General features: G+C 35.2%; 4 protein-coding genes across 6 annotated transcripts; 1 reads left to right on the forward strand and 3 right to left on the reverse strand.

The window, feature by feature from the left end:
- Positions 1-802: 802 nt before the first annotated feature.
- Positions 803-5673, reverse strand: LOC130987767 (linalool synthase Tps-5042L13, chloroplastic-like). Of its 2 annotated transcripts, none has more exons than XM_057911429.1 (7): positions 5379-5673; positions 4089-4371; positions 3209-3590; positions 2893-3111; positions 1988-2126; positions 1487-1735; positions 803-1406 (listed from the first exon to the last, which is right to left on the reverse strand). In XM_057911429.1, the coding sequence occupies exons 1-7, from the start codon at positions 5613-5615 to the stop codon at positions 1113-1115; spliced, it is 1803 nt and encodes a 600-aa protein (XP_057767412.1). In that variant the 5' UTR covers positions 5616-5673; the 3' UTR covers positions 803-1112. The 2 variants fall into 2 exon arrangements, with proteins under 2 accessions (XP_057767412.1, XP_057767413.1); XM_057911430.1 differs by lacking the exon at positions 5379-5673 and adding an exon at positions 5130-5317.
- Positions 5674-10144: 4471 nt separating this feature from the next.
- LOC130987768 (uncharacterized protein At3g17950) lies at positions 10145-11123 on the forward strand. The gene is made up of 2 exons (XM_057911431.1): positions 10145-10416; positions 10509-11123. The coding sequence occupies exons 1-2, from the start codon at positions 10333-10335 to the stop codon at positions 10941-10943; spliced, it is 519 nt and encodes a 172-aa protein (XP_057767414.1). The 5' UTR covers positions 10145-10332; the 3' UTR covers positions 10944-11123.
- Positions 11124-11750: 627 nt separating this feature from the next.
- Positions 11751-15241, reverse strand: LOC130987769 (putative late blight resistance protein homolog R1A-10). The gene is made up of 2 exons (XM_057911432.1): positions 12248-15241; positions 11751-12129 (listed from the first exon to the last, which is right to left on the reverse strand). Exons 1-2 carry the CDS (start codon positions 14826-14828, stop codon positions 12113-12115), a joined length of 2598 nt encoding a protein of 865 aa, XP_057767415.1. The 5' UTR covers positions 14829-15241; the 3' UTR covers positions 11751-12112.
- Positions 15242-16754: 1513 nt separating this feature from the next.
- Positions 16755-21802, reverse strand: LOC130987770 (putative late blight resistance protein homolog R1B-16). 2 transcript variants are annotated; one of them, XM_057911433.1, is made up of 3 exons: positions 20424-21802; positions 17195-19431; positions 16755-17044 (listed from the first exon to the last, which is right to left on the reverse strand). In XM_057911433.1, exons 1-2 carry the CDS (start codon positions 21579-21581, stop codon positions 17200-17202), a joined length of 3390 nt encoding a protein of 1129 aa, XP_057767416.1. In that variant the 5' UTR covers positions 21582-21802; the 3' UTR covers positions 16755-17044; positions 17195-17199. The 2 variants fall into 2 exon arrangements, with proteins under 2 accessions (XP_057767416.1, XP_057767418.1); XM_057911435.1 differs by having other exon boundaries at positions 16755-17047.
- Positions 21803-23614: the final 1812 nt, after the last annotated feature.

A 23614-nucleotide genomic window follows, 5' to 3' on the forward strand; every position in this document is an offset into this window, starting at 1 on the left:
TTAACTCTGTTTGTTATAAGAAAATAATTAATATATTTATTATTTTGAATGAAATAATTTATTTTTAAAAAAATAATTATTAATATTTTGAATATAAATATAAATTTAGAAAGTTCATATAAACTCGATTTTAACTGATCATGAACTTCAAAGTATTTGATAAATAAAATTTAGGATTCGACTCGATACTAAATAAATCAAATTTGAGCACATCATTATTCGATTCGACTTGATTTGATTATACCCTTATGTATTATTACTATATAAGTTTATGATGAGAATGAATACTAAAGTTTATTTTTAAAATAGATCCAAACATTTAATTGATATGTCTACGCGAACTATTTTTTTAATGTTTAATATCTTATGTTATTTCTTCTATTCATTATTTATATTTACTTTGTAATGGCTCCAGATTGTTATTGTGACATATATTCAATTATCTTAATAAATTATATTTATATAATTAAGTGGATTCTTGATTGAATTTTTAATCTCACATGTGACGAGTATATATATGGAATTTTAGAAGATTTACACTTTAGTTTACATTTTTGTGATTTGGAAAATGATTGTGTTGTATACAATGAATAATCAAGTTAAAAATTAAAAGTTTTATAACTTTTTAGTTCAATTATATTTATAAATTTAAACATCTTCAAGTAATTAGCAAGGTGTTTGAGACTTGATACGTGTATATAAATTTTAGTCGACTTTGGGAGGTTGAACTATACTAGTTTTATCATTTTGATTCATTGTCATGCTCCACCACAACCAACGATTCTAGAATTTTGAACTCTAACCAAGTATAAAATTATTTTTAGAATTTATATCTCTGTCGTCAAAACTCGACGAGTTACACACTTACACTATAGTATGCATAACAACAATAGTGTCCATAAACTACTATTAATCCTTATAAGACGGACATAATATTGAAATACATGGGATTAAGCAAGTCGGGTAAGTTATTTCAGCATGCATGTTTCTTAGGTTAAACATACTTATTACTTTCTTCGTCCCATTTGTATTGACCCCTTTACTCTCACTGAATGGGCCAATACAAAACGGGACGGAGGGAGTAATATAGTTTATTATGCGGGTGTAGGTAGCTAGACAGAAGGGTGGAACAAGAAGGCATCCATCTGTTGGTGTATGATAGAGTGTTGGATGCCATGCCCATCTCCATAGTGGTACATATACTGCGCCATTCTTCCCATATCCAATGCACATTTTATAAAATCTTGGGAAAATGGAGAGTCCCTCACCACCCTCTCCTTGTTCATCTCCTTCCACGTCTCCCCTATCAACCATTTCACGTGCTCACGCGCCGCTGCTTCCGATGCATTGTTGTCGTTCATGTAGCACTGGATTGATTTCGGCACGTCGCCTCTGCTCGCCTCATCCTGTCCATAGCTTCATCAATATATATAATTCATGTGGGAAGAAGCTAGAAATTAATGACAATGCTTGAATATATTCCAACCATAGAGGTTCCTAAATCATCAGCAAGCCGAGAAATCATTGATGACAAACGAACTATCTCGTGGTATCCGTAAAAACTTTGGATAGTCTCCTTTGTAAGAGAAGTTGTTCCTCCGAAAAATGCATGGGTTAGGACAATAGTGCTTCCGACCGTTATCCATGCGTTGTCTAAATACTCTTTCAGGTTTGGTTTGTATCCGCTGTGGTACCACTTCGCCTCCACCAGATACGCCTCCACCAAATCCCTCCACTGCAATTCATTCATTGGTATCAATTCATTTCCTAGTTTGTCAAATCACTAAAGGGCGTTTACTTTGCGTGATTGATAATATGCATGATTAGTATTTTCATACTCAAGAGTATGATTTCTCCAATTCCGTCATTTCCATGGGATAAGAATCAAGTAAATTAAAATAAATAAGAAGATTAGTCTTACTATTTTTATCTATCAAGACTAATCCTCCAGAACAGACGTCCCCTAAATAAATGAGTGAGTACGTACCGATTTTCGCAGATACGGAATAATGTTGATTCCTTGCTCTTTCATAACATCATAGGCCGTGTCGTTAATGAAGTTGTTCAACCCAAGAAAACATAGTTGCATGTAACTAGGCAGTTGTTCCATTGAACTCATATCCCACCTGAGATATATATTATCAGCATATAACACTCACACTTTTCGGTCCAAGATATTTTAAGAAGTGTTTTTATTTTAGCCATCTCCTATATATATATATATATATAGGAAAGAGCTAAAATAAGAGCATTTCTTAAGATATAAAATAAGAATCATTTTCAGCCCTTAGATCATCAAGATCTACGATTGATTCATAATCCTGTTGGATGGATTTATGGTCCTGAGTTCGAATCCCAAAGGTAGCAAAAATTTATTTTTCACAATTCATATCTTTATACAGAAAATTCATACGTGTTCTACATAAAATTCATACATTAAAAATTGCTCTTATTTTTTATTTTAAGATGTGCTCTCAAGGTAGCCCACCCCTATATATATATATATATATATATATATATAATCGCATTTTACAAGAAATTAAGAAACATTGAACATGTCAGTAATACAGTTGAACACACCAATAATTTTATTGAACGCTTGGGGTTTTTGCAGTTTGAAACCTGCATACGTTCAACACAATTACCGATATGTTCATCAAAAATTTGGATGCGAAATTTAATCTTAATTATCGACCGTTCGATGGATCATGATCAATGGTTGAAATTGTTTCTCTTTTCTTTGCAAACATTTATTTTCCTATTGAGCTTTCTCATATATATATATATATATATATATATATATATATATATATATGATTGATTGATTGGTTGATTACACACAATGACACAAATAGAGAGAGACGACGATGACTGATGTACTAATTAATTAACCTTCGAATGATGTCTGTGAATTGTTCGAGTTCTTCTAAGGTTCCATACACATCATAAACGTCGTCTATAACTGTTATAAAAGCGATGGATCTGTCCACAACCATCCTTGCAGTTCCATGTTGACGAGGCTGCACCACCCCAACACCCCAGAAGTAGCTTTCCACAAGCCTATCCCTCACGAAAGGGAGTTTCTCCGCAAGGCTCGTATTTCTCCACCACCTACGTACAACGGTACAGATATATATGCATCATGCAAGATTCATTAATCCAAAGATTTAATATAGATAGATAGATAGATATAATGCATGCACTTCACTGTAAGTCTTGTTTGAGTTCTTCTTGATATAGTGCTTGAACAATGTTGGAGTCCAAGATGGCAAGCTCCAACACTATTGGGTTCATGTCGTCTCTTCTCTTATATGCATCAATCCACACACTTGTATTTACCCTTTCAATGCTCCAATGAATTGGGATCTCCAAAGAATGGCGTGTCCATGTTATGAGGTTACTGTCATCAATTTCATCATTCACTAGTTTTTCCTGCAGAATCTTGGTGGCGAACTCTCTAGCTAAGTCGAGTGTGTTTTCGCCTTCCGTCGACAAGAAAGAAGCTTCGTAGAGTTGCAACAATCCTCTGGTATCGTCCCTGAGGCTTGCTTTGAACTCACCCTCCTCGTTTTTGAAACACTCAAACACCTCTGCCAATAACAAGGAAAGATGAAACCAACTTTATTGTGTCAACTGTGAACAATATAAAAAAAAAAAGGAGTACTGGTATGTAAATACTCGATCTTTTTCTATTTTCTGTTTTTTGCACTCCAACTTTAAAATCTGCCTATAAATACCTGAACTTTGTATTCTTTCTGATTTGGCACTCAACGAATTATTACTCTTAAAATCGTTGCGGACATGGCAGCCTGATTGACATCCCAAACTATACAATTACATGTTTTAGATCCCACGTTGACAATAAAATTATTTTCTTTATTATACACTTCAAACTTCCTCTCGATTCGGCTGCCATGTCAGCAACGATTTGAGGGTAAAAATTCGTCGGGTGCAAAATCAGAACGAACACAAAATTCAGGTAATTATAGACAGAAAATGGAAAAAGTTCGAGTATTTATTGGCCAATGCCCCTTAAAAAAACATTATTTATCACATATAGAAAAAAAAAAACATTTGTTAATTAGAACCTTGAGCAACTTGAAAGCCATATTGTCTGAGGAGTCTGAATGCAAGAGCTGTAGAGTACAAATCTCCATCCTCTTGCTCGATGATCTCGCCATTCTTGTAATATTTATTGTCCAAATATACAGAGCTTAAGATTTCTTTGAATTCATCGTGGAAATGTTCAGAAAGAGCCAGCCTCTGCAACTCATCAATCAACTCCAGTTGTGGAGTGGGATCCGCTTTTTTCTCCAACATCTTCTTCACTTGCATAATTAGCTCACTGGCCCTTCTCGCATGCCTTTTTTCCTGCACAATTATTAAATATATACACGCAGATGACTTAATTTGGAGTTAATAAATTTGTATTGATTAATCAGATGATGCATTTATATATGACTAGCAGAGATGACGTGCGTTTGCACGTAAAAAAGAATTATTTTAATGAATAAATTTTTATGAGTGTAAATTTATATTTTATTTTATTTTATAGCAATATTTATCATTTTAATTTATTTTTTCTCTTAAACCAATTATTGGTTAATTTTTTTAAAGTATAATGTTATAGAACTCATAAAATTAAATTTAGTATTTAAAAAAATTAATTAATTAAACATCACCTAATTTTGTCGTCATATTTATATTATAGGTTTCATCTTTACATAATTAATTCTAATTCCAAAGATTCTAGTAAAATTATACTTCTCAAAAAGTATATTACGTAATCCTTTGTATTTTAATTCTAAATTGTTAAAATTATATAATAAGAAATATTAACTTATATGATGAAAATAGTAATTGATATGATGAAGAGTCCAAATTGATACTACTACTTAAATAAGTATTAAAATATAAAAGATAAACCACAATTAATATATTTATAGATATATTATATGTATAATATATTAAATTACATAATTGACCTTAAATTAAGCATATACGAAGGATATAATAGGCAAATCAAATTTTGTAAAACAAGGCTCTTTTTTTTTTTTGAAGAGGAACATGAGCTATATTAATTCAAATCGGAAAGAGCAATATTCGAAAGCCAGATAGGAAAATCTGACTTCCAAATCATTACATCAGAAAAAGACAGAGCTAGTCTAGCAAGTTCATGAGTAGCTCTATTAGCCTCACGACGAACATGTAAAAACTCCAACACCACCGTCTCACGAGCATGAACAAAAGCCTCATGCAAATCATCACACAAAGAGTCAGAACCATGGTAAGTATCATGAAGCAAATGGATCGCCAAGAGAGAGTCCGAAAACAAGGCTCTTTTTATAATAGGTATAGATATAGATATAGATAAGTACCTTATAATCACTTTGAAGTGATTGAATATAGTCGACATCCCAACGGGAAGGACTGTAGTTTCCAGATCGACGTTCAGTTGTGAGATGATCAACATTTAGCTGAGAGGAGCAGCGCAGGGCATTACTAACTTTGCAGCTACTAGAAAGTTTTGAAGACTTGCTGCTGTGTGATTTATGGAGATGATCACTATAAGCTGGCTTGTTAGGAATTGCCATTTGCATTATAGAGAGAGACATTTTGATCGAGATCAACCTTAGTATTTCTTCTTTGGCTTACTTGAACTGCTTTGTTTGTGTTGGTTTACATATCTATTTATTTATAGACTGCATGTTTTTATGCATGCATTAATTTCCTTTTTCGTTAGGTACTTCCGACAATTTTAGACATATTGTTTGTATGCCACTAATGGAAGGGTCAATTCTAGAAAATAATATTTTTTCTTAGTGTGTAAATAGTAATATTAAAAACAACATGTAAATAGTAATCAAAACATGAAAATGTATAAATTATACTCCCTCCGTCTCACAAAAATAAGAACAAAGAGAAATGGCACGGGTCTTAAGAAATGTTAGTTGAGAGTTAAAGTAAATGAAAATGGGATTCCACTTTAAAAAGTGTTGTGAGAGTAATGAATTAATTAAGAAAAGATAGTGGTGGGCCACCAAATGGATATGTAGGATTTATAATTAAATGAATATGTTGGATTTATCTAATAGTTTTATACGATTATTTAATAGTACAGACTTTATCTAATAGTTTTATACGATTATTTAATAGTATAGAATTTATCTATAAATTTATATGATTATTTAATAGTTTTTAAATATAAAAATTGATTAGAAATGTATTAATAAATAAGAATGTATGAGAATTGAAGGAAATGAGAATGAAGTGATTATACGGCGTCACGTAGGATATGATTTATTTTGTTATAATGTAAAAATTGATTAGAAATGTATAAATAAATAAGAATGAATGAAAATTGAGGAAAATTAGAATGGAATGATTATACGGTGCCACGTAGGATAAGATTTATTTATTTTGTTATAAGGTAAAAATTGATTAGAAATGTATAAATAAATAAGAATGAATGAAAATTGAGGAAAATTAGAATGAAATGATTATACGGTGCCACATAGGATAAGATTTATTTTGCTATTATATGTAGATTTTACAGGACGAAGAGAGAATATCAGACTAAATCAAATTACTAATAGCTCATAATTAACCACCCTAAATCAATTTAATCTAGCGGTTACGGTTAATAATTGAATCTTGATTTTTCATAAATTTTAAATTAATCATGCGGAATTCTTGCATAACCGATAGATTTTTTTAAATTAAAAAAAAAACCCTAAAAAAAAATTAATCATGCGGAATTCTTACATAACCGATAGATTTCTTATTTACAGTATACTAGTACATCCATTCGTGCGATGCACGACGAACATTGAAATTAAACGACATATTTTAAATAAAAAAAATAAAAATAAATATTAAATAGAATTAAAAGATAAATAAATACAAAATATATTTTAAAAATAAAATAAACACCTAAGTGAATTGTGTAACTGAAGACGTGTGTAATTTAAATAAATTGGCTGCTTTATTTATTTATAGATACTATCTTTTTATAGATACTATCTTTTAAGATGGTCAATATTGTGGGTTAGTGGGATACATATTTGAGTTAAAACTACCATTCAATGATGTGAATTAAATTTGCCGTTAAATATTTAATAAGATTCTGTTAAAATTTAGTAGATTCTGTTAAAAATTTGACGATAAATATTTTCCGTCAAACTGCTTCTTTATATATTATATAGATATAGATGTGAAAAATATTGAGATCCTTTGTCTCACCACGTTCCATTCTTAAGTCCTCTATTATATAATTATTTATTATAAAAATAAAAAAATATATTTATTATAAAAATAAAAATATCTTTTATTATAATTATTTATTCTTAATGAACTCTAATTAATATTATTAATATTTATCAATAAAAATTAAAATTTTAAAAAATTACACTATCATAACTTTGAATTTATTAACCCAAATAATTCATTATTAACTCAAATAAATATAAATAAATAAATATAAATCTTAATGGGATGAGTGCACTCTTGTTAATTATCTTTTTATCATATATATTATAATAAATTAAGAATGAAATACGATAAAACACACTGAATTGAGAGACTGAGGATCTCATCCGAAAAAATATAATTTCTACAATATTATCAAAGGGAAGGTTTCTACTTGATGGACGCACTCAAGCTAACAATATTAACTGAGAAGATAAGATCGTGTTCCCAAAATTGAATGACTGAAAAAATGCATGATATATTTTCAAAATCTAATTATTTTTTCTCCTAATTTCGTGCCAACATAGGAAAAAAAAAGTCTATTTTGCTACATTAAAATTTAAATGTGAGATAATCAATGAAAACACTCAGGGCCCCAGGCTCTAGCTATGGTCCAAGAATGTGCTTAGAGCCTCTCTTGCTATTCCTGATTAATTAATTGATTGTGTCTAAAACCTAAAATCCTAAAATCACACGTCTAAAATGTTTTGGCAACTAACTAAAAATTTTCTTGATATAACTTTAATTAATAGGTCTGCAAGAGTGTCAATTTTGACTATAGAGATAACACTCATACATAGGATTTTGGTTAAAGTTCTTGTCCACACAAAAATGCAAAGCGCTTTATTTATGATTAAAAAATAAGGCTAATATTGAGACGACAATTATACGAGTTGGCCACATTCCATTATAAAAATTCCTTCAACTCATAGGATTTAAATTGCATGAGCTAATTTAAATATATAAATTTTGGCCACTTATATTAAATTGCATGTACTAATTTAAAATGTAAAAATAATTCATGATTCTTTTTTATGCAAAAATTGAAGGTTCATACAATTAAATTGAATGATTAGTGCAAATTGCTATCATGTAAAATCGTTCAAGTCGCACGATCACGTAAATAATTTTCGCATGATCAGGAGTTCATAGCGACATCTCCGATTCTCAACGCTAATAACGAGTTGTGCTTGCCAATAACTCATCCACAACGATGACGTAGTCACTATCGAGCATGGAGGGGATGAGTTTTATTGTTTATGTTTCATGAAAAATTATGGGCATCTAAATCTATGTTCGTGCGAAAATCAAAGGTTCACATTATGACATGATCGCAATAATATTTAATTTTTACTTATATTTGCACAATCATATGAAATCTTTCAATTTGCGTAATTAGATGAATATTTAATTTTCACATGAACATAAGAACCCGACCTAATGTGAGGACGTCATTCACGTAATTCTTTCTATTTAAAATGCATGTATACTAACAATTTAGGAGACGTTTGGTATGAGTAATAACATATGATTAATAAAATAATTGAACTTAATCGGATATTTTATTTACATAATTTGATTCATTAATTATGAATATAATTTGACTCACATTCTAACTTATCACCTTAAATTTAGGTAGATTATTTAATCATTTTTAATTCTATCAATCTAATATCTCACAATACAATTTAATTAGAAACAATAGGGCCGAATGGCCCTATTCAACATACAACATCAAATTTTGTTCACCATTTGAAAAAACATAACTTTTGGCCATTTTTTGTATGTCATGACTATTCTACCCTTCTCTCTCTCATCTCTCTTTCTCATCTCCCTCTCTCTCTCTCCAGCGGCTCCTCTCTCTTTCTCATCTCCCTCTCTCTATCTCTCTCCAGCGGCGTCGAGCTTGGAGAATTCGTCGGAGCTCTCGCGGCGGTGGTGGAGGAGATCCTCCATCTCTCTCTCTCTTTCCAGCGGCTGCCGCTCTCTCCTCTCTCTTTCTCATCTCTCTCTCTCTCTCCAGCGCGCGGCGGCGGCAGATCTGGTCTGATGAGGCGGCTGTGGTGGATCTGATCTGATCGTTGCGCCGCCTCCTCCATCAGCAGATCTGATCTCCGCCTCCTTCAATTTCAGCCATGGCAGATCTGATCTGATCTATTTGCTGCACGTATGGCACTTATGGCACTATTAGTGCCATAAGTGCACACTTCCCCCTAGGGTTTAGATATTTCATTTAGGGTTTAGATTATCCATTTGAGGTTTAGATTATCCATTTAGGGTTTAGATGTTTCATTTAGGATTTAAATGATGTTGTTTCTGTATTTGTGCTGCACGTATGGCACTTATGACACTATTAGTGCCATAAGTGCCCAAAATGATTATTTTACTTGGTTTTATTTTGGATTTCCGTTGACACTTAGTGCCATAAGTGCCAACGGAAATTCAAAATAAAACCAAAGTAAAATCTTGGCACTAATAGTGTCATAAGTGCCTAACCCGACCCTGCACGCGACCCGCGTGCTTGATCCTACCCGGTCCGCCTCATTAAGGGTAAAAACGTCCAAATCAATAAAAATGATCAAAATTTGTGTTTTTTCAATGTGTAGCCATAAATTGTGTTTTATGCTTCATTTTGGCTACTTCAAAATTTTACTCATTTAATTATATAATTATAATGATCAAATTGGTAATGGAAAATCTGTATTTCCAGTGTTTTAATGGGAAAGTGTGCAAAGAAAGCCCTCAGATATGGACCATGTAATGGTATCATTTTGCAGCAGCAGCAGGAAACACATCATTTGATTATTGCACCAAAGTTTTCTTTTTATTTTTCTTTTCCTTTTCTTGAAGGGTAAAAAAATTACAAATATTGGATTCCCCCTCCTAATTATAAACCATCTCCATCTATACCTAAAAGAGTAAAGTCTTCAACAATAAATTTCATTCACACACTTCTCGTCCAGACCAAATTTGACGCTTTTTCCACACACTTTGGCGCACACACAATTCACCCTCCAAAAACATCTCTCTCTTCTCTCTTCTTCTCTCTCACACTTACACACACTCTCTCTGTGAGTCTGTGTGATGTTAAATCCAGCAAATGATCTGGCGCCACAACCTTCCTCACCAACTAATTCTTCCCTCTCCTCTTCTGATCTCGACACTGAGGTACTAATTTTCACTGCAATTTATTATAACTTGGTGTATTTAATGGTATTTCTGCTGTTATAATCAATTGATTGTGAAAATGGAAATGGCAGTCAACAGGCTCATTCTTCCACGACAGAAGCACGACGCTAGGGACGCTGATGGGCGTGACGGTCCAAGCGATAACCTTCAGGGCGGCCTCCCAGCACCGCCAGCAGGAAAGTCCTGGATCCGCCGTCGGCGGCGGCCGGAGGAACAGGACCGCCGCGGCCAGGCAGAGGCGGCGGTGGTGGCGCCTCTGCAGGGACGAATGCGATGCCAGAAGAGCCTCTCTCGGAGAGTATCTGGAGGTGGAGCGGAGGTTCGGGGCCGCGGCGGAGCTCGAAGAAGGTGTTGTTCAGGAGCTGCCGAGAAATGGCCGGGCTCTGTTTGCCGACGGCATGGTTCTGCCCCCGGCGGAAGCTGTGGAGGATTTAGATTCATCGCCGGCGACCGCGGCGGGGATTTGTAGATTCTCCGTGGTAGAGCGGTGGTGTAATTTAGTGTAGTGCAGTACAGTTTGTTTAGTAACTTTCTATTTTTCTTTTTCTTTTTTTCCTTTGCTTTTTTTGTGGTGTTTTGCAGATTTGCTTTTTCTTTCTTCTTTTTTTTTTCAATTGTTTATTTCTAGATGTGGCACCACTAATTGAACATCATATGATTCGCTTTATAAAGTTCTTTTTAGTTGATGGACGCTTATTAATCAATGCATATTAACTAAGTCGAACAAGTTAATAATTTTGATGAATAAGTTGATAATTTTGATGAAAAAAATATTTTTGTATGAGTTTGAATTCTAAAGAGAGTATGATTTTCATCATATTTAAATAGATACGAATGTTCATCAATTTTATTGGTTTATTCAAACAATTTATTACTCCCTTCGTCCCACTGTAAGTGAGACCTTTTTTCTGGACAAGAGAATTAAAAAATATGTATTTTGTGTGTAAGTGAAAAAGTGAAAATGTGTTTAAAGGGGAAAACTTTTATCAAAAAGGAAAGAGTCTCACTTACAATGAAACGTCCAAAATAAAAAGAGTCTCAGATACAATGGCACGGATGGAGTAATTTGTTCATTACTCTCAATTCTTAACATATTTAGCATTCTCAATAGAACCACACCCTATAGTAAATTATATTTTTCGTCAAAATTATTTTATTATTTTTGGAATTTTTTGTTTTCATATATATATTTTTTTCATCACGTCTATTTCGGATTATGCGTATATTTTTTATTATAATTTTTTCTGTTTGAATCAATATTTTGCATTTCACTTCACAAAATTCTAACGAATAGAAGAAAATGCAAACTACAATGAAGAATCAAGTGGAGCATCATTTTACTTCATAGATAAAATGATGTTCAAAACAAGGTTTGAAATAGAGGATTCTAGCTTTCCCTTAACCAAGCCACTGCCTATGAGTCGCCGGCTCATTCTTCAACAGGCACGCGGTCAGAGCCCTGGCCCCTCCCACTGCTTGGGAGCTTACGGTTTCATGTTCTATTTCACTCCCCGATGGGGGTTCTTTTCACCCTTCCCTCACGGTACTACTTCGCTATCGGTCACCCAGGAGTATTTAGCCTTGCAAGGTGGTCCTTGCTGATTCACACGGGATTCCACGTGTCCCATGCTACTCGGGTCAGAGCGTAAGCTAGTGATATCACCATATGGATCATTCATGATCTGGGTAATTCTGAAAAATGATTTTAATCATGTTAGGTGATCCATAGCCCTATCAATGACACACAGATAACTAACTGAAAATAAGTGAATAAAACAATCATCAAAATACAAATAAGAAATCACCTCACCTTCCCATGAGGAATGAACACCAACATTTCCTAGCTGCATTTGATAATCCGGCATTTGCTTCAGTGCCGAGGGATAGCAGTCGACTAGCTCAACCTCTTGAACGGAGGTCAGGCGTCGCCACGGCACCTCCTCCAATCCGTAGCAGTGGCGAAGGATGACGCGGTCAAGGCAAGGGAAGCAAGGATCCTCAGCTCTCCATCGCACCAGATCACTATCCTCGAGCAGCAGAAACTTGAGCTTCAAGAACTCCCCTCGGCGCACCTCCCACTCCGGCCCTTGAAAGGCGTAGCATCGCAGTTTAAGCACTTCGAGGTTAGGCATCAGAGCAATTTCTCTCAAGCATTCCCACGGATATCCGCAGCCACTCAAGCTCAGCTTTTTGAGGCGTTTGGGGAAGCTCGGGAGAGGGGATGGGGTGGGAATCTCATACGACAGCTCCGGATTCACGACAACACATTTAAGGGAGTTCAGAGAGTAGAGATGGGAGATGTGATCAAAGCAGGAGAATGGATCAGCAGCATCAGCATCCGGCTCCAACTCAATCTGAATTCCTAACTTTCTTAGACGAGGAACGCCTTCAAGAACCTCTTTCGTGCAACTCTGAGAGCTTACGTCTGAGAGTGTCAAGAGGTTTTCCAAGACAGCACCATTGGGATTAGGTAGGTTGCCTCCCATGATCTGAAGATGCACCAGTTCTTGCATATCCCATATCTCCTCTGGTAGATAAGGCGGCTCCCCGGGTGATTTCAAGCTCAAGTGACGACGGACTATAAGGAAGCAGATGCTCCGAAGCAGGGATATTGATGCAGGGAGGTCTCCATTGCAAGTGAGGGCAAGGTACCTCAGATGAACCAATCTCAGTGCTTCAATTGGGAACTCGTAGAAACGGATTGCAAGAGCATCGAGCACCCTCAGCAGCCTCAGCTCAAAGCACACAGGAACCGGATACGGATGAGGTGGGCCAGTACATAGGAGGGAACGCGAAGCTGAGGCAGAAGCCATAGAGTCATGGACCTCTTTGATTCCGAATAAGATGCCATTGTGGATGCACAGCCGGCGCTGATCTTCTATACCTTCTGTGAAACCATGGGAGTAAGTGTTGATGATGTGGAGAAACTTGGCCTTCTCAGATTCTCTAACACACAGATGCCAAAATGCAGAATGGAGCTTGCAGGTTTTGAATTTGTAACTAGACCCCCTCTGAGGGATTATGATGATACTTCTTGAAACAAGCTCTTCCAACCATTCCACAGTTAGGATTTGGTTTATCTTTGCCTGAGATATGCTGATAAACCCCTCAGCAACCCACAGTTGGAAAAGCTTAGAAATCAAGATATGGTGATTTTCAGGGAAGACTCCCATATAAAGGAAGTACACTTTCAAATGATGAGGTAACTGCTTGTAGCTTGGATACAGCAGCTCATACATTTCACCATACGCATCCGTGAAAACTGAATTCTTTCTTTCTGCCACTTCGTTCCAATACTTCACAGTCTTCTCCCCTCTGGATAAGATGTCGGCAACCATCACAACTGCAAGAGGAAGGCCTTCACAAATGGCTGCAATCCTCCTCCCAACTCTCTCAAGTGGAGGAGGACACCACTCATCACCAAAAACCTTGTGACGAAGAAGAGACCAACTTTCTTCTTTGTTCAAGAAACGCACTCTATGAATCGAAGTCACATAGGATAGAGATCTAGATACTTCGTGCAGCCTAGTCGTTAGCAAGACACGGCTTCCATTACTCTCCTCTGGAAGAACCTTATTCACAAAATCGCGAATCTCCAAATCCCACACATCATCCAGCACAATGAGATACCTCCTACCCTTCAAACTCTCATTCAAGCACTCAATCAACTCCTCATCTCCTTCCCTAACATCTCTATCAATGCAAAGATCTATTTGAGCTAGGATGCTTAGTATGATTCTTTTTAACTGATATTTTTCGCCTACGCTAATCCACACACGTATATCAAAATATTGGCAAACAAATGGATCATCAAAAGCTTCTTTAGCAAGAGTAGTCTTACCAACGCCAGCCATTCCCTCGAGCGAGGCAACGCAGAGCTGATCCGTCATCCAAGTTGTGAGAGAGCTCCTGATTCTCCTGAGTTCATCAGCTAATCCAACCATCTCTGACTTAACTACCTCTGAAGCAGCTGCAGCATACTCATCCTCTTCGTGGGAGACGAATTCTTCACTGTAATTCTTCACAATCTTGACCATTTCAGTGAAGGATTCCATCTCCAGATGCACTGCCTCCGAGTCTAGGGAGAGCATCAAAGGGCAACCTTCATCTCCGCGGCTTTCAAATTGATCTGATGCATAGAATTCGAGTGCATCCTCTAGTTTGAACACTGCCTCTCTGATCCTTCTCTCCACATCTTCTTCATCATCACCACCATTCTCTCTCCCAATGCTGCTTCTGCTATCTAATCTTTTCACAACTCCTTCCAAGAAGCGCAATTCACGGTAGGCAGATCTTATCATTCCTAAACCAGGGGAAACAATCGAAATGGCAGAAGAATACAGCAGGCGGTTGATAGTATGTTTAAGAGAAATCAAAGCAGCATAAGCCATTTTTCTCTTTCTGATAATCCACACAACAAATCCAACAATCAACTATTTGGCATAAGCATCTCTTGATAACTTCAGAGCAAGTCAACCTCATAAATTAATGCAGAAAGTGATAATTAAATTGAAACATGTTGCAGAAATTAATTAAATGAGCGGTGAAATAGTCAAAGCAAAACGAAGAGGACAGTTCGAAGTCTTCATCATTTGCCCCTATGAATTGGTGGGAGCATAAAATAATAAAGAATCTGAGTGGAATTCCACTTGCTTAGCTGTTGGGGAAAAAGGGGGAACGATCAAATTCACTTCTGCAACATGCCAAAATCGGAACTGTAAAGAACTGATTTTTATTTCTAGAAATTGAAAATGTGGAAGAGATGGTGACAGTGTTTTGGTGGAGGGATTTGGTTGTTTGTAGCGGTTGGTGCTCTAGAAATATCCAAATGGGAGTAATAAACTTTATTTTTATAAAAACAAATATTATTAAAATAATAGATATAATTGTGAGATTAAGTGATAAATACATAAAATTTTGGAACACTAATCCCATTTAAGAAGGGAGGAGACGATTACATAAGTGGACTATTATGGACATAAAGAGTTTCAATTACATTGATTTTACGGCGTAATAGTGTCTAAATAAACGAACTTTCACATATTTATGTTTTTACACATGAATTATAAATCTTGTCTTTAAATATACGAATTTTAATTTTTTATTTTTAATTTCTCACATGTTAAATATTTTTTGCGAACGAATGCTGACATGAAAGTCATGAATTATTTACGTGGCTACGACGAAAGTCTTCGTTAACAACATGGTTGGACTAGTAATGAAATATTATCGTTTCATCATAAAATAAAAGACCTAAATTTTCAAAAAGCCGCCATTTCACTATTCATGGAAATATTTTTTCCAAAGAATTGTGAAATGTATTTTTATTCAATATTCGAAAATCATACTCATCATTTCACTTCTTTATGTTTTTAATCGAATACTTAACATAAAACATTTATATATAAAAATCTAAAAATGATAATCATTTAAGAAAAATATGTGCATCAATATCCCTCTAAGATTTGCATATTAGTTATTATGTAAGTCTATGTCAAAATATTATTTATTTACGTTTTTATTTGTTTGTTACAAGTATAAAATTGTCAAGAGAAATATATTAACTAAATTTCTTTTGTAAATTTTTCGAGCCCGATTAGTTCGATGGGTTAACCCGATAGTTTAGAATTAGAATTGAGAGTTTAGAGCTCAAAAAAATTTCAATCAGAATAACCCACAACCCGCATAGCTCGTAACTTGGTGGATTGACCCGATTGACAATCTACCTCCATTGCTTTATGTATTTATTTTAAATATTTTCTTTCTCACTTTCTAATTCTTAAGTGGTGAACATGAGTCTTTCAAATATATTTCAGGGTGTGTTTGGCTAAATTTATTTTATAGTATTTATAAATTTCAATAACTTATAAAATACAGTATAATATTTCAAAAAGTATCAAGGTGCTTGTATAATTGAGCTTATAATTAGAGAAAAAATTGTAAGCTAGAAAGATAAAATTCTAACTATAGAATTGAAGATAATCAACTAATAAAGAAATATGATATAAATAGTAAATCATAACAGATGGTTTTTTGCAAAATAATAGTTGCTTATATGATTATGAAAAAATAATTTGAAATTGAAGATCTTACTTCTTGAAAAACTGATAAATTGTCAAAATTTATTTTTACAACTTATAAATTATTAAAAAAAATATTTTATTAAACACCTTTCATAAAATTATAAACTCTTAAATTATTTATAAATTATTTGAAAGAACTTATAAACGCAGCCAAACACCCACCTTCTTACACTATTTTCAGAACCTCTATTTCAAACCTTGTTTTGACCTTATTTTTCATTTCATTAGGATTCCTAGGTACACAATTTGAACATCATTTTATCAATGAAATAAAATGATACTCCTGTTTACTATACATTGTACATTGCATTTTCTTCTATTCATTAGAATTTTCTCAAGTGAAATGCAAAATATTGATTCAAACAAAATACATAACAAAATATACCAAACAACATAGCAACAAATGTTCATTATTTGAAGGCTGAATTTCTTCCCAGCATCCCATGAGCATGCAAGTGACTTGTTTCTTGTAAGCTTCTCTTTCATTTCCTCTGCCCAATTCATAACCACAGAGTTGCACTCATCTACTTCATCCATTTAAACAGAGGATAAAGTGACAATTAGAGAAAGCTCTTCAAAATTATTCCAGTGCTCAATGATTACAAGCTCAAACAAGATCAATACCTTCAATTGAATATAGTAAGTCAAGTAGAGGAAAATATAGAATTTAATACCTTTTTTAAGCAAGGAGGTTCCCATCATCCCATGAAGAATGGACATCAGTTGTTAGCTTTTCTATTCTGTAATCCCAATCATTCTGTTTCATTTTTTCTGCCCATTTCACAACTGAAGGGCTGCAGTCAGCCACTTGAAGCATTTGAACACAACAGGGCAAATAAAGAGGGAGCTCTTCTAGCATGTAGCAGTGTTTGATTCTAAGATGCTTAACAGAGAAGAAGCTTGGGTTTCTGGTTCGCCACCGCACTAGATCAGTATCCTCGATTGACAGAAGCTTGAGTTCGCAGAAACTGACATAATCTGTTTCCCATACCGGTCCTTGAAAGGCATAGCATCGCAACTTGAGCACTTCAAGATTCGGTAGCCTGCCAATTATGTCCATGTAACTCCAAGGATATCCAAGCCCACTCAAGCTCAACTTCTTAAGACCTTGTGGGAACATGGAATGAGGAGCAGGTGGAGTGATGGCGCCGTGACATAGGTCAGGATTCACAACGACACATTTAAGTGATTCCAGTTTGCTGAGACTGGAAATGTGATTCAAGTAGTGGAAGGACTTCCCATCCTCACCCGGCTCGAGTTGGATTTGAACTCCTAACCTCTTTAGATTTGGGACACCTCTAAGAACCTCTTCACTGCAACTATCAATGCTCACATCTAATAATGTTGAGAGGTTGGGTAAAACCTCATCATCACTACCAGGGTTAGGTAGCTTGCATCCTGTAACTCGAAGATACCTCAGTTCCTTCATACTCCAAATTTCCATGGGCATAATTGAAGAATCTTCAAATGATTTGGTGCTCAGATGCCTTCTCACATTCAAGCTCTCAAGGTTGCGAAGTTTGGATATAGAAGCAGGAAGCCTCCCATCACAAGTGAGGGTGAGGTACCTTAGATGGATGAGTTCCACTACTTCACTTGGGAACTCGTATAAACGGATTGACAGAGCATCTACTATCCTGAGCAACGGCCTCGACCTAAAAGGTATTGGTACAGGATACTGATGGTGTGGACCAGTACATAAGAGAGAACGCGTGCATGAAACAGATGATGGCATTGAGTTACAATGCTCGTGTTTGATGCCTAACAAAATGTTGTTACGAATGCAGACTCTCCTCTGCTCCTTCAAACCTCCTACAGAATCACCAGTATAAGCATTGAAAAACATGCTCTTCTCAGCTTCACTGCTGCACATATGCCAAAACACAGAATGAAGTCTGCATGTTTTACTAGATTTGGGATCAGAGTCCCTCAGTTGGACCATAACTAGACTTCTATTCACAATCTCCTTCAAACATTTTAGAGCAAAATCTTCTAAAGTCTGAGAAGGATCTGGCTCAAGAAATCCCTCTGTAACCCACATATCAATGAGCTTCGACACGGGGATCTCATGATTTCGCGCGAAAACTCCCATGTAGAGAAAACAGGCTTTTAATTGTTGAGGCAAGTACTGATAGCTAGGGTATAACACCTTATGCATTTGATCATACGCATCCTTAAAGACTGTATTTTTCTCCTCTGCTACCATGCTCCAATACTCTGTGGTTTTCTCAGCTTTTAAGAGGAGATTGGCAATTGTGAGGATTAAGAGAGGAAGACCTTCACAATTGTTGGCAATTTTCTTTCCAACTTTCTCTAGCTGAGGAGGACATGACCCATCAACAAACACCTTGTGGTGAAGAAGATCCCAACTTTCTTCTTTATTTAGTAATCTCACTCTGTAAAACCTGTCATCTGGCCCAAGTGATAGTCCCACTACAAGTTGCCTAGTTGTCACAAAGATTTTAGCTCTAATGTTTGGGAATAAAATTTTCAAGTGGTGTATGGGGTCTGGCTTCCACATATCATCCAACACAATGAAGCATTTCTTTTCTGATAATTCCGCACATAAATCTGCAGCTAATTTGGCATCTTCCTTAACTTGTTGTCTATCAATGTCTGGATATATCTGAGCTAGAATATCTATCAAGATTTCTTCTGGTTTATATTTAGGGCCAAGAGCGATCCACACTCGGTGGTGATAATGATGTGAAATTGAGGAATCTTGAAAAATATTCTTGATAAAAGCAGTCTTACCAATACCTGGCATTCCAGAGAACAACATTATTGCTGATTTGGGAAAGTATGTTTGGGGAAAAAGATACTCCTTGTTTAGTTTAAGAGCATAAGACAAGTCAAGTGCAGCTGTGGCAGAAATCTCATAGTCGGCTTCATCTTCTTTGATTTTACAAACCTGGATGGAAAAAGACGAAATGCAACACAAAATTACTGTTTACTTCTATCATCATTCCGCCTCAAAAATTAAGGATTGAGGCACCTTTTTTTAATTCAATTGCTGTTATGATTAAAGACGTTTGTTTTATTCATTTTCATTTTTACCAACAACTTTTTGTCATCCTCCTGCGAAGTTTTAGCAATTTTTGTTTGACACGAGTTTTAAGGAATTACTCTCTCCGTCTCACCAAATATGATCAAGTTTTCTTTTTGGTCTGTCTTACGAATCTTGAGCAGTTTCCTTATATGGCAAAAAATTTACTCTTTATTCATTTTTTCATTTTTACGCCTACCATACTTAACACACAAAATACCAATTTCTTAAAATTCGTGCCGAAAAGAACTTTAGTCATGCTTCATGAGACATAGGAAGTAATATTTTGTGTGTTAAATATGGTAGGTGAAATATGCGCCACAGAAGACTCGAACTAAGAGCTTTGTCCTTTAATGGTCTCTACTCTTTTTATCTCATGTTTTTTTTAGTAAAAAAATATATAAAAATAATATAAAGAGAGAGAGAGTATAGAGAAAGATACAAAGATGAGTTAATTAGTTAAATTCTATCTCATATTCTCCAAGATAGAAAACTATATAAAAACATTATGATGAAGAGAGAAAGAATTAAGAAAATGGAGGAAAAGAACGATAAAGATACATATATGAGTTAAATTGTATATATACTTTGAGTGGAAAATTGAAAAATTATAAAAATATAACATATAAAAAAAATATTATTTCACCTATAACTTGTAATAATATTATTATGGATTAAAATTATGGATTGGTTTGTAAATGAGGAATAAATTTCAAATAAGAGAACATGGGGGAAAAAAAAGAAAAAAAGAGGAAAAATATAGTACTATTTGAAATAATATCTAAAAATTAAATATGTATAAATTTAGAAAACGTACGAAAAAAAAAAAAAACATGCATAATATTGGTGAAGTGTACCTCGGAAATTTCATCTTGGACGACGAATATGGAATGCTGTGGGTCCGCCGCTAGCTGGGTCCACCACTCCGCCGTCTTCCCAGTTTTGTAGAGGAAGGGGATCACTCTAGCCACTGCAATCAGACTTCCTCCGCAATTCTCTGCAATCTTCTTCCCCGCTTTCTCCATTTCTGGATCGATCTCCTTCTCGCACCCAAACATCATCAGTCGAAGATAATCCCAAACGTTCTCATTAAAAAAAGTCGGCATTTCGTGAATATAAAAACTTTTGGCAAATTGAGCTACTTCAATGAGCTGCGTAGTGAGCACGATTAGGCTCCCATTGTGTTGCTCTGGTAATGACTTCCTCAGCTCATCCCAAACCTCCACCTCGTCTACATCGTCTACCACAATCATGTATCTCCGATCCTTCAAGCTCGCGTACAGATCTTCCTTCAATTTCCCCAAATCATCGTCATCGTTGCGAGCGCGATCATCTACCTGGGCAAGGATGCTCGCGAGAATTTCTGTAAATTGGGGGTTTCTGCCTATGGTGACCCACGCGCCGCAATCGAAGGGCTCTTCTTTTGCGACGAATGTTTCGTCGAAGAGTGCTTTTGCAGCGATGCTTCTGAGAGAACCTATCTTCCCCACGTAGGAGAAAACCCCAAAATCGTACGGCCTCAATGTTTTGAGCAGATGCTCTTTGATTTCGGCTAACTCCTCGGATAATCCGACCATTTCAGCGCCGAAATCATTATTTGATGAAACGGCTGCGCCATCGTCTTCGTCTTCATCGTCATGTTTGGGGTTTTGTAATTCTGCAATGTAATCGTCCTTCATTTTCGTGATGGTTTCGAGCAAGGAATGTACCTCTCGCCTCGCTGCTTCTTCGAGATCCAGAGCTCCATCATCGGGTAGAGAGAGAGAGTACTGATGTGAGACGCTGGATTCGAGCGCATCTTCTGCTTTGTGTACGGCGTCTCTGATTTTTACGTCGAGAGCATTCCATCTGTTGCTGTTGGTGTGGTAGAATTCTTTGAGAAATTCCTGCAAGGATGTCATCTGTTTGTAAGCGAATTCGAGGATTTCTCGACTTGAAGAGGCGATGGGAGTGTGAGAAGAATTAAGAAGGCGATGTATTGTTTGCTTCAGAGAAATCACAGCTGCGTATGCCATCTCTCTCTCTCTCTAGTTGAACCTTGAAAAAATTACTTGAAGAGGCAATGGGAGTTGTGGGAAGAATTAAGAAGACGATGTTTGTTTGCTTCACAGAAATCAGCTGTGTTGTGTATGCCATATCTCTCTCTATAGTTGACCTTGAACCAATAAATTTAGATTGGATTTGGATTATTTCTAATATTTTTGGATTTGAATTTGGAATAAAAGTTTTGACTTTTGAGAACCGATCACCTATTCATCATGGGCAAGCATAATATGTCTACCACTGATGTGGCAATTTTAATTAGAAAAGAAAATTAATAAATCTTCTTCTAATTAAAATTATCTTACTATAATTACAATTGTCACATCATGGTGGACACGTTATGCATGCCCACGGTGGGTAGGCGATCGTTTCTGTCCAATTATATATGCAAGTGAACAATTTTCTTCTTTTTATCCTTAATTACCTAGGGGTGGATCGGTACGGTATGCTGAAAATTTTTCGTCATACCGTATACCATACCGTAAATTGCGGTATGAGAATTTTCATACCGTTGCCGTACCGTACTTTTCGGTATACCGATCTTCGGTATACCGAAAATTTCGGTATGAGAATTTTCATACCGTTGTCGTACCGATAGTGCGGTATACCATACCGAAAGTCGGTATACCATACCTTACGGTATTACCAAAAGTATTGTTATATCGTTTCATGTCTAAATTGCCAAACCATTAAGATATACCGTATATTTGTACATATCGAAATTTCATTAAACAAATACAAATAACTTTCTAACAATTAAACTCCACATCTTCAATATTAAAAAAAATCACTATAACTCCAAAACAAGAAAAATAAACATATATAAAATCTTCAAAGTATTTAGAAAGTAAATATGTTTAAATTCGCATGAACTCATCAGTAAATAATTGCTTAAAATGAATAGAATTGGAAATCATCAAAATACGAAAAAGAGAATATGAGAAAGAGAGAGAGTAGAAAATTGAAGAATGCGTATGATGAAAGAGAGTAGAGAGGAGAGAGGAGAGAGAAAATATATAGGATATGAGATTTGTTGATTTTTATAAATATCATTTGATTGATTATTTAATTACAATTTTGCCACAAACTATGTTTTCATATAATAAATAGATTAGAATTGACTAATACTCTAATTTCTTCAATAACCAGTAAATCTTGTAATTATTATTTGAATTTTATATTTATTCCATTTATTTACTTTTTAAAATGTACTTATTACTTATTATTATCTTTAGTTAATTTTTTATATAGATGCAACTTATTTTAGAGAAATAGTTATTCTAAAATTAGAATTATAGTATGTAGACAGTAGATACATAAATATAGCTATATATTTAGCTCATACTTGTATAGTTATATAATTTTTTGTGTTCACTTTTCAAAGTCGTTTAGTTAAATAAAAGTGAGAATTGACATTTGTAGCCTAAAGCACATAGTTTATGACTTGTTTAGCCACCTCTTTTAAAGAATGACTTTTCTAGCCAAAATCCCCTTGAAAGACAACTGCGCCCCTAGGTCAACTGTGCACGGTATAATTCAACTGTGTACAATCAATGAAAAAAGGCTTAATTATAGTGCTGATCCCCCGCTTCTCAAAATGGTATCAGAGCAGGTTTTTATAGAGGAATTATATAATTTTTAGTTTATTTTAATGATTAACCCATGTGGGAGGAGACTCCATTAAAAGTTTATGGATCCGGACGAATGTCTGAGATGTGTACACTACAGGAACTCTCTCCAAAATTTGGAGATAGAAACCAGTCACTTTTTAAGTGATCTCAGGTGGAACAATCGAGTCCTCGTTACCAATATACGACGAGGAAGAGACATCGAGTTTATTCGCGAGGTCATTGCGAGTATCCAATTTTATCATGAACATCTCATGATAATGGCCACGGCCCGAGCAAGGATTGAACGATCCATGGAGGAGGCCCATCAATCCCACGATTGATGGAACAAAAAGACTAAAGAATGGGAGGGTCTCATCGACGAATGGGCTTCATCA

The sequence above is a fragment of the Salvia miltiorrhiza genome, chromosome 6 (genome assembly GCF_028751815.1).
Source record: "Salvia miltiorrhiza cultivar Shanhuang (shh) chromosome 6, IMPLAD_Smil_shh, whole genome shotgun sequence".
NCBI lineage: Eukaryota > Viridiplantae > Streptophyta > Magnoliopsida > Lamiales > Lamiaceae > Salvia > Salvia miltiorrhiza.

What these genes read in the sequence shown, in the direction of transcription:
- LOC130987767 (XM_057911429.1), bottom strand. Translation starts at nt 5,615, where the DNA reads ATGTCTCTCTCTATAATGCAAATGGCAATTCCTAACAAGCCAGCTTAT. An exon ending in GAACTCAAACAAGACTTACA is followed by an intron (nt 3,112 to 3,208) that starts GTGAAGTGCATG and finishes CGTTGTACGTAG; the next exon opens with GTGGTGGAGAAATACGAGCC. An exon ending in TTCACAGACATCATTCGAAG is followed by an intron (nt 2,127 to 2,892) that starts GTTAATTAATTA and finishes TATATATCTCAG; the next exon opens with GTGGGATATGAGTTCAATGG.
- LOC130987768 (XM_057911431.1), top strand. Translation starts at nt 10,333, where the DNA reads ATGTTAAATCCAGCAAATGATCTGGCGCCACAACCTTCCTCACCAACT. An exon ending in CTTCTGATCTCGACACTGAG is followed by an intron (nt 10,417 to 10,508) that starts GTACTAATTTTC and finishes TGGAAATGGCAG; the next exon opens with TCAACAGGCTCATTCTTCCA.
- LOC130987769 (XM_057911432.1), bottom strand. Translation starts at nt 14,828, where the DNA reads ATGGCTTATGCTGCTTTGATTTCTCTTAAACATACTATCAACCGCCTG.
- LOC130987770 (XM_057911433.1), bottom strand. Translation starts at nt 21,581, where the DNA reads ATGGCATACGCAGCTGTGATTTCTCTGAAGCAAACAATACATCGCCTT. An exon ending in TCCAAGATGAAATTTCCGAG is followed by an intron (nt 19,432 to 20,423) that starts GTACACTTCACC and finishes TTTTCCATCCAG; the next exon opens with GTTTGTAAAATCAAAGAAGA.